The sequence below is a fragment of the Seriola lalandi genome, unplaced genomic scaffold (genome assembly GCF_002814215.2).
Source record: "Seriola lalandi dorsalis isolate HSWRI2012SDOR001 ecotype SW California unplaced genomic scaffold, Sedor1 jcf7180002054658, whole genome shotgun sequence".
Classification (NCBI taxonomy): domain Eukaryota; kingdom Metazoa; phylum Chordata; class Actinopteri; order Carangiformes; family Carangidae; genus Seriola; species Seriola lalandi.
In genome coordinates, this window is record NW_019525211.1 from 1,196,460 (window position 1) to 1,206,417 (window position 9,958).

A 9,958-nucleotide genomic window follows, 5' to 3' on the forward strand; every position below is an offset into this window, starting at 1 on the left:
GGGGGGTGACCAAACATGTGAAAGCTCCTGTGGAACCTCTTATCAACTAATTACCTCATTGAGCTCAATGAGTGACTGACTGCCTCGACAATTTCACAGATAAAAATCACACGAGAGTCGGCGAGGGACCCTGGTGCCTGGTGAAATTCAAGTGGTGATGAATGCTAAAAGTAAAAAAAAAAAAAAAAAAAAAAAAAAAAGCACCCAGAAGTCCAGAGAACATGGTGGCGAGGCTGCTTAATCCTACATACAGATGTTCATATAAGACTGAAGTTTAAATTAGGTCGGTTGTGGCTTCTCATAGGTGTTTAGGCAGCTACGTTTTATAGGGTTCAAACAAATGAGGCTGGAGGCAAAGTACCACATTTGCATATTGGTTTCCTGATGTGCCCCCGGAGCCTGAAGGGCAATCACATCCTATGTTTTGGCTACAGACAGCATCCAGGTGACCCTCCATTTGCATGGTGATATTGTTTGTCCTGTGCAAGAGCGCCGGGGTGAGGGTTGTAGCCCTATGCAAATGCGGTTGCTTTATCGAGGCCGTAGTCAGCTTGCGCAGGGAAAGGGTTGCTGCTCAGGAGGAACAGCTGGCCGGAGTGCGTGCGCGGAGCGGGGGGGGGGTTAAGGGCAACATCCAGTTATGCTTGCTGCATCAGCCCTCAGGCGAGATAACCTGGTATAAGTTTGTGCGCCGGGGCTCTGCCTGCCCTGAGGGGGGCTAGGCTTTGCGTGAGCGTCGGATACAAGCTGCTGTGGCTCACCTTTGATTAAAAGTGATACACCTGGGCACGAGTGGCGCTTTGAAGTGCAATGATAAAACAAAAGCTGATGGCTTGTGCTAATTTGATGGCTAAGTGATTTCATTCCTCACTACATTATGGTTGGACAGCATTTATTTTCTGGCACCACAGAGAACAGAAGCTACTGCCAGAAGTAATAAAGTTAAGTGTTCTGTTAAGTGCATACACCACTCATCAGCCTTCCGATGCAAGGTTTGGACACAGGTATGCAAAGAGCAGATAGAGCAAGCATGATATTATAAAAAAATAATATGAATAGCACAAGCTGCAACCAATAGGGTTACAGGAAGATAAAATAAATGTCAGGTCTGATTCCCTCCTGTTCAAGCACTCAACAGCTGCTGGCTGACATGCAGGTTTCCCCTCCCCCCAACAGTTAGATAAGATAAAATGAATCTTTATTGATCCCCACATGGGAAATTCACTTGTTAGAGCAGCTCAAAAGTAGACAAAAAAAAGAGCAAGTGCTCGATGAATAAAAATGATATGCACCATATATGCACCTATCACATCTACAGATGTGACCTGCGGTGGAAACATAAAATAGATATAACAGTAAATGAATGGATAAGATATGTTGCCTGATATATGTTGTGCTCAGTGCGGTGGGACCTGACTGTAGTTGTGATGCTGTAAGTGGTGGGGTGATTGATACAGAGACAACAACAGTGTTACAGTCTGCTGCTGTTAAAAAAGCCCGATTTCCTTCTGGATGAAGGGCCTGCACTAGCGCCCCTGAAGCTGCTTAAGGCCTTAGGGCCCCCAACAGTGTCATGCAGGGGATGGAAATCTAGAGGACAGTCCAGAGCAGAGCTAGCCCTCTAAACCAAGTTTATTGAGTCTCATTCTGTCCCTCTCTGTGCTTCAGCCTCCCCAGCAGACCACTGCTAAAAGACACCGCTGTGTCATAAACTATTCTTAACAGTGTCCTGCACTCTCCAGAGGAGCTCGGTCTCCTCAGCATACGGAGACGACTTTGGCCCCTTTTTCCATCTGTGTCGTCTGACCTGAGCAAGTTATTCCTGAAGGGAAGTTTTTTTTGTTTTCCATTCCCATCATGTCAATACCCAACCCTCTGGATGTTCACCGCTGTGGTCTGGCGGCATCTTCACCTGCACAAGTCTATCACCGTCTCCTTTGTCTCGCTGGCGTTTATGTTAGCTCAGCTTAATGACTGTTTAAATGTGTGGGGGGCTAAGAAGAAGGGCTCACCTCTCCGATAAACTCCCTCAGTTGCCTGGTTACCTGCCCGAGCCTGTGCAGTTATTGTAAGATCAGGTAGGCGAGGGGAGAGGAAGACGGAACCCGATACCTCAGAGATTACAGTCAATGGTCAGCACTATTCTCTCTCTCTCTCTCCCCCTCCTCGTCTTTCTCTCTCTCCACCCCGACCCCAAAGTCCCTTGTGAAACAGTAGGGGCCATTCTCTACACCGCTAACAGGGCCGTCTTTCTTGTGCCTGTCTCTATCTCTTCCCACAGATTGGCAAAAAGAGAGGGAGTAGTAAAAGAGAAGGGTTTGTGGGTGAGGGCGTGTACATGCATGCAGTGCGTGTCTATGTGTGAGAAAACGCACAATGAAAAATAATCCTTTATCATTACCTTGTCATGAATCTTAAAAGGGCTCCACCTCATTTGTGGCTAAATGTGGTATAAACTGAGTCCTCCCTGGGAATTCTCAAGGAAGTGAAACAGTATTACCTTACCTTCCAGGAGAAATGAAACATCATAAAATATATATATTGTTAATGGTATTCTTTGAAGTCATAATCTTCTACCACTAATCCAGATTTTTGAAGAAATCGTTCCCCTAACTGAGGCACACAAGTGTCCTTGAGTGTTTTATTATCTCTTTAGCTGTCGTGGCACTTACCTGACAACAGAATATTTTTAGACGCAGCGTCCCTAAAATCAAGAGCATGACCGCTTCACCACTTAATCTAATACCGAGGTTGCTGTTTAATGCTGTAATTGGAGCACATGAACACACACCTTCTCTTCAAGCCATTAAATTACGTTCTATTTACCCCGACTGAATGTCTCAACAGTGAGTATTTACTGAGCCCGTGGGATATAAAAGGCAATTTTAATGTCTGCTAGCTATTGTATATTAAAAACTTAACAGGCTACATCACACAGCAAACATTGATGATACTGCCCAGTAGGCCACTAAACACTTTCTTTACAATTTAAGTATTCAAACTGCGTGCCCCAAATCAGAAGAAGTACTCTTTATTCTTAGTGCAGATTTAGTTTTGTCCAAGACACTGTATTCTAACAAACGCACAGTCCATAAAAGTTACTGCAGCATTAATGTAGAGAGTAAATAAATAATTATATAAGTGGAGCATAGTGACACACAATACATGCTGCTGCCGCAGCAGCAAATAGAGTGCCCTTTTAATTATGCAGGAGACATCCGAAAGCAACAGCACTCCTCACACCCTGGGAAGCAGCTCAGTGAATACACCATATTAGAAGCTGTTAGAGACAGAGCAGAGGAAGAGAAGGCAGAGAAGAAAAAGGGGAGTGAAATGATTTGAGAGGAGAAATAGCAAGAGGGAGGGGAGAGGGATATAGAGAGATGAGAGTGGAGATTAAAAAAGAAACCACTGCAAGAAAAAAGGCAAGGCAGAGAGCAGCATTGTAAGGGGTATGATGTGGCGGAGGCTGAAAACACTGAGAGAGGAGAAGGAATACAGGGGGAGAACAGACAGCACGGGTGGCTGCAACGCATGCAAGAGTGTATTACACAGGGCCAGAGGAGAGTTTGGGGGGGGGGGGCACAGAATACAAAAACATGAACGTAGAGATATCGAGAGAAAAACAAAAACGGGAAGTTGAACAAAAAATAGAAAGAAGGAAGAAACAATCCAGAACAGCACACCAGAATTCTAAAGGAGTAACGGCTGACACCAAGTAAAAGAAAGATCAATAATTCATTAGACTGCCGTAGAAAACACATAAAACAACAGTGTTCTTTTGCCTGACGCAAATCAGCTGACTTCATTATGTATTAACTTTGTTTCTCGCTGTTGTTGCACCTAACCGTACAAAAACAGACAAAAAAAAAAAAGGAATCTAAAGACTGAACTGATAAAAGCTCACATTTCCTGGAATTTGAATATCACATCACGCCACCTACACCTTTTTTCAGCACTACAAATGGAAGAAAAGAGTTAGTGAGTGGGGAAAAGGAATAAAAGCAGAAAAACAGAAGGGGAGGTAAGACGAAGCGTGGAGGAGGGTGGGAGAGAGAGAGGGGGAGAGGAGGAGCAGGTAGAAGATGGAAGACATTTATATATGAGGGGAAAGATAAGGAGGTGAAAGAAACTGAGGCACAATATGAGAGAGGGTATAAAAATGTCCGATTTCACTGCAGGGTCAATGAAGTGACGCAGACCCCGAAGTGCACAGGAATGTTAATATGACCTCCTGGCCAGATGTTCGTACTCAAGCCAAGACTGTAAAACTGACTCACAAACCTTTACAAAGCCATGTTTGTGCTGCGTTCAGCCTGCATCTAAACCTTTCTCTCCTTTCTGCTTTTTGTTCTTTCTTCTCTCCCCTTTCCTCAAGAAGAAAAGGTAGCCTTGTCACAGACAGAGGGCAGGGCAGGGCTTGACACGGCTAAGGGGGTGTGTAGCCGGCCCCCGCCACGCTCCCCTCTGGGATAAAATAACTGCAAACCAAACCCTTATGTGAGCTGTCTAGAACACTCCGACACATATTTGCCAAGGTTAGTAGCTGTGACACCCCCTGACGGAAAAAGCAGCCTCAACGCCGTGATAAAAGTGAAAAAGTTGGACGTGTTTGTTCAGGTGGTAACAATACCCCTTCCTTAGCTAATCTAAACCTTTCTCTTCTCTTTTCAATATTACATGTGAATGGCACTCCAAACCAAAACAGATCAATACCGCTAACTTGACACACATTAGCACCATAAAGGCAACAAGACTACTGAGACTAGCCCTGTCAGAAAGCATTATGGTAGAGAGAACACTAAGAGGAAGAAACAGAAGACATTTAAGAGTAGTGGAAGGGGAAAAAAAACAAAAAACATGGAGACGTGTCTTCTTACCTGTTTGTTGTACTTGTTGATAGTTTGACTGCTGTATTCAGAGCAGTGGTCAGATCCAAGGGAAATGTTATCTCCGGTGCCAACAAAGGTATTGGCAGGGGGCAGGTCCTGAACTGCCTGGTGCTTTTTTCCAGCTGTTGGCGACTGCGGGTGAAGCTGGACAGTGGGGAGTGGCGAACTGGACTTGTAGTGCCGGGCCAAATCTGGACTCCCGGGCCCTCCGTTGACTGAGCGGTAGCGGCCCATGCCTGGACTGTCCGACAGCTTCTCGTTGACGCCGTCGTAGCGCTGCCCGTTGGGTTTGGAGGCCTCTACAGTGACAATACTGCTATAGAGCGGCTGTTTGGACTTCTGTTTCTTCTTATCTTTCTTGGGCTTCTTGGATTTGTCATGCTGCTGTGGTGTGAAGAAGTCTTCGTGATCCTTCTTGCCGGCCTCGTAGCCATTCTTATTCTTGGGCCGGCAATAACGGGCCATTACTACGACGAGAATAATGAGGATGACCGTCATGATGCCCGAAACTACTCCAATGACAATGCTTAACCGCTGTTTGCTTAGGTCGTAGTTGGGGTCACCGGCAATGTTGGTGTTCAGAGACGTGCTCAGGCTCTTAGCCACCTGGGCCTCCACGACTGTGGAATTGGAAAGAGTCTCATTTACATACACGTGAACCAGAGTGGTGGTGGTCTGTGATGGCTGCCCTCTGTCGTTCACCTGGACCACCAGTCTGTGGAGGCCGTAGTGCTTCTGCTCCAGCTTCCCCACCAGCGAAATGACGCCGGAGCCACCGTCAATCTCAAACAGCTTGAAGGGGTTTCCCCCGATGATGCTGTAGTTCAGGTCTGCGTTGATGCCGGTGTCAGTGTCGGTGGCTAAGACCGTTCTGACTACTGTTCTGATGTTACTGGAAGGAGGAAGGAGGGTGTAGGAGCTGTTAATTGGGAAAGTGACCGTTGGTGCGTTGTCATTTTCATCCATGACAAAGAGTGAAACGGTGGCGGTGGCGGATCTGGGAGGGTCACCGCCATCCACAGCTTTGACTCGGAAGGTGTATGTGGTTTTCTGCTCTCGGTCAAAGGATAGGGTGGAGAAAATAGTCCCAGTGTCGTTCTCAATAGAAAAAATTTCCTCTTCTTCTTCAATGAAAAGACTCATCTCAGCATTTTGGCCTTTATCTGCATCAATGACTGTAACCATGCCAACTGGGCTGTTTGGCTCAAGGTTCTCTTTGACATAGAAGGTGAACACATCCTGCATGAACTTTGGTTCGTTGTCATTCTTATCGGCCACAAGGACAACCACTGTTGCAGAGCCCTGAAGGGTGTTTATGCCCTTATCTTTGGCTATCACTTTGAATTCGTAGCGCTCTGTTTGCTCTCTATCCAGAATGCTGTTTACTCGGATGTCTCCACTGTCTGCATCGATAGAGAAAATCCCATTTACTGATGAGTCAAGGGAATAGGCTATTTCAGCGTTCTTCCCACTATCTGCGTCGATGGCTGCCACCGTTGTCACCCTCTCGCCTGGGGCATTGTTTTCCGGAAACGACACCTCTACTACATTCTGGCTGAAGATGGGAGGGTTGTCATTAGTGTCGCCCACTTTGACGATAAGAGAGTTATTACTTGCCAGACTGGGGCTTCCAGAGTCCACAGCCACTATGACCACATTGTATTCCTGTGTGGCTTCATAGTCCAGCGGTGCAGACGTGTGGAGGAAGTATTTCTTTTTATTCTGCTCACCCTCCATTTCACTGGCTGGTTTGAGCTGAAAGGGAACATCCCCTACCACTGTGCAGGTCACTATGCCATTTTCCCCCTGGTCACGGTCTGACACCTGAACTAAGGCAATGGGTGTGTCCACCACCACATCCTCAGCCACGTTGGCTATACCATCTTTTAAGAAAATGCGTCCAATTTTCCGTATCTCTATGACGGGGACGTTGTCGTTTTCGTCCTTGATGTTCAACACCACAGTGGCCTTGTCCATTTTGGGCGGCTGGCCTCTGTCACGGGCCATTACTGTGAACCTCAGTTGGCTCACTTCTTCACGGTCAATGCGGTGCAACACACTCAGCCACCCTGTGCTCTCATCCAACCTCAGCAGCCTCCTCACTGACTCTGTAGCTGCCCCAAACACATACTCTATTTGACCATTAACCCCCACGTCTGCATCGGCCGCTTTGAGCTGTAGGATGGGGGCGCCCGGGGAGCTGTTTTCTGGTAGGTCAGCCTCATACACACTCTTCTCGAATCGGGGGCTGTTATCATTCACATCAGTGATCATCACCCTCAGAATGGCCTGGGAGGAGCGAGGGGGATCTCCTCCATCCCTAACACGCAGTGTGAGCTCATAGGAGTCTCTCTGTTCCCTATCAAGGGCCCCTTTAATGATGAGTTGAGGCTGTTTCTCTCCATCAGTAGTGTCAGCAACTTGCAGCTCGAAGACACTGCTCCTGCTTGCGCCTTCCTCAAACCTCCTCTTCCCCGAGTACGAATCCCCAGAGGAGCCCAGGCGCCTTGAGTTCTCCCCATTGTCCTGGATAAGCTCGTATCTCTCTATTCCATTTCTGCCAAAATCTCTGTCTGTGGCAGTGGGCAGCAGATAAAGGGTACCAATGGGTCTGTTCTCCTCCACAGACAGTGTCAGGACAGGGGAAGGGAAAGACGGGGTGTTATCATTTATATCTAATATGATGACTTTTCCCTCAAACAGGTCGACCCAGCTCTGGGCTGGTCCGATGACTGACACTTCAAAATCTATAAAACACTCATTCTCATCAAATATCATTTGGCACTGCTGTAATTTTTCACGGTCTATCCGTCTCTCGTTGGTGGTGAGCTCACCTGTTATGTTGTCAATTTTGAAAAAATCTGAGCCCGATTCGAGCGTGAATGTCACCTCGCCGGACCCGGCAACAATGCCCAGGTCGGTGGCTACGTTTCCTACTCTGACATCAGCGGGTCCCTCCTCAGCCAAACGGTACCGGAGCACTTGCTTGGCAGCGGGCTGATGCACAAGCTGCAGGATGAGCATGCAATAGTACAAATAGTCCACTGCACCAATAGTCCTCATTGTTCTCCCCTGGAAAATGTCCACTTAGGTTTGAAAAAAAAAAAGAAATGTTTAAAAAAATAACGATTTAATCACTGATGGAAAGTCCGACTGTGGGGGGGGAGAGAAATATCGTGTTCTTTAAGAGCAAAGCCCTCGGTTTCGGGATGTGTGAGACTTCATCCTCCGGACGACTTCCTACATCGCTCCTGCTGCAGTGAAAAGCAGCAAGTGCACGGGCTTCCCTGTCTCCCCTGCTTCCCCACCTCCGGCACTGGATGTTAGTTGCTCTTTCCTTGTTTTTGTAAAAAAAAAAAAAGAAAAAAGAAAAAAAAGAAAAACCGCAATGGTGTTTTAAAAAAACACACACGCACGCACACCAGAGAGGCTCCGTGCGCTCTGGAAGGTGCCACCAATAGGCCTATGTGAATTTCATGCGCGTAAAAGCCAAAATGTCATTTAGTCCGAACATCATATCACCAAGAAAGTATGATCAGAGTCCACAGCGCGCCGCTTTACTCACAGTTTGTGGTAAGAATCTCCTTCTCGGGTGAGGCTGCAATATTCCCCTCTCTCTGGGTGATATGTCCAACATATGTCAGAGGATCATTTAAATGCCCGTGCAGTTTCCAAAACTCATCATATACGGCGAGCGTTGACTGCGCGGCTGCCCGTCAACTCTCCGATCCTGAGGATGTGAATGCGAAGCGAACGACCCGTCCGGCTTGCCTCTCCTGCTCTCTTCCTCCAAGTCACTTGCAACCAGCAGACAGTGGATATAGTTCTTTTTTTGTGTGTGTGTGTGTGTGCGTGTGTGTATGTGTGTGCGAGCCAACTCCACAATGCACAACCCCCTGAGAAAAAAAAAAAAATCAGGGTTGTATTTCAAATGAAGAAAGCGAAACCGAAAAGAAAAACTTTAAATAAAAAAAGATGTATATCCGACGCAGTTTTTCTTTTTTTAGTTTTTGGAAAACGCTGGTTGAATTCCTCAGTGTGTCCAGCATATTCTGTTGCCTGTTCCTCTCACCTGCAGACGCGCCGCATGTGTTGGCAGCCCCTATCTGCAGCACTGTGAGAGGGATTCACAAATGATATTGCAGTCTCTCTCTCTCTCTCCCTCCCCTCTCTCTCCTCTCTCTCTCTCTCTCTCTCTCTCTCTCTCTCAGTCTCCGTCTCTCCACCCCCCCCTCCGGTTTCTTCTCACCCAGCGGCGCACGTAAACAGGGTCGGACTTTGGTCTTGATCGCCGGGTCCAGAGGCCAGCAGACAATATTAGGAGGACTGGGGACAGAGGAGGTGTGGAGATGCCTTGATGCGGTCGTTTTCACCGGTGTTTTCACGCGACGTGGCGCGACACTTTTGTGAGCACACCCACCACACTCCTGCCTAATGATCCCGTGCACGATATGACGAGATGTCCGATTTAAAAAAAATAAATAAAAAAAACCAACAAAAGAAGAACAACAAACTATTTAATAACAGGCATCGTGTAGTAAAGGTTTTTGGATGGTGGAGCCTGTGCAGTTTGATGCGGGGCTTATGTGGCTTTTTGCCGCAACAGATTCCATGTGCGACAAAACACATTCAGAGTGTAACTTTTACGCACTCCGAGGCTGACATAAGTTGTCTGTCTTTCCGCTATGATGTGATGCGGTTGCGAATGTCTTACCCAGCAGCGCGCAACACAAAGCCGCTGCAGGACAGACGGGATGGGACGGGGACGCGGAGACGCGGGGACGGAGTTGGGGGGTGGGTGGGTGTTGTGTGCGCAGTGCCGTGGTTTCCCTGTGGTTACTAATATGTATGCGTGTGGTCGCCAGTGGCTGTGCTCTCCGGCGCGGCGGCGGCGGGGCTCGGTGTCTCCTTTCGCCCGTGCACGCCGTTCAGTCCACTCAGCATCCAGGAATCTGAGTCTGTGACCATGAACGCATTTGCATAAAGAGGAATAAAGACAGAAAAAAAAAACAACCTCCCCTTCCCCACCCTCCTCTGCATGGCCCCTCTTTTTTTTTTCAGCAAGG

At 47.5% G+C, this 9,958-nt stretch overlaps 1 protein-coding gene across 5 annotated transcripts in view; it reads right to left on the minus strand.

Moving 5' to 3' along the window:
• The window catches only part of pcdh7b (protocadherin 7b), a 109,640-nt gene extending 100,636 nt beyond the window's left edge, over positions 1-9,004 (minus strand). For all 5 annotated transcript variants that reach the window (XM_087177856.1, XM_087177855.1, XM_023420814.2 and 2 more), the window contains exon 1: positions 4,881-9,004. In XM_087177856.1, the coding sequence (XP_087033982.1) occupies positions 4,881-7,955 (3,075 nt within the window). In that variant the 5' untranslated portion in view covers positions 7,956-9,004. The remainder of the gene's footprint in view (positions 1-4,880) is intronic.
• Positions 9,005-9,958: the final 954 nt, after the last annotated feature.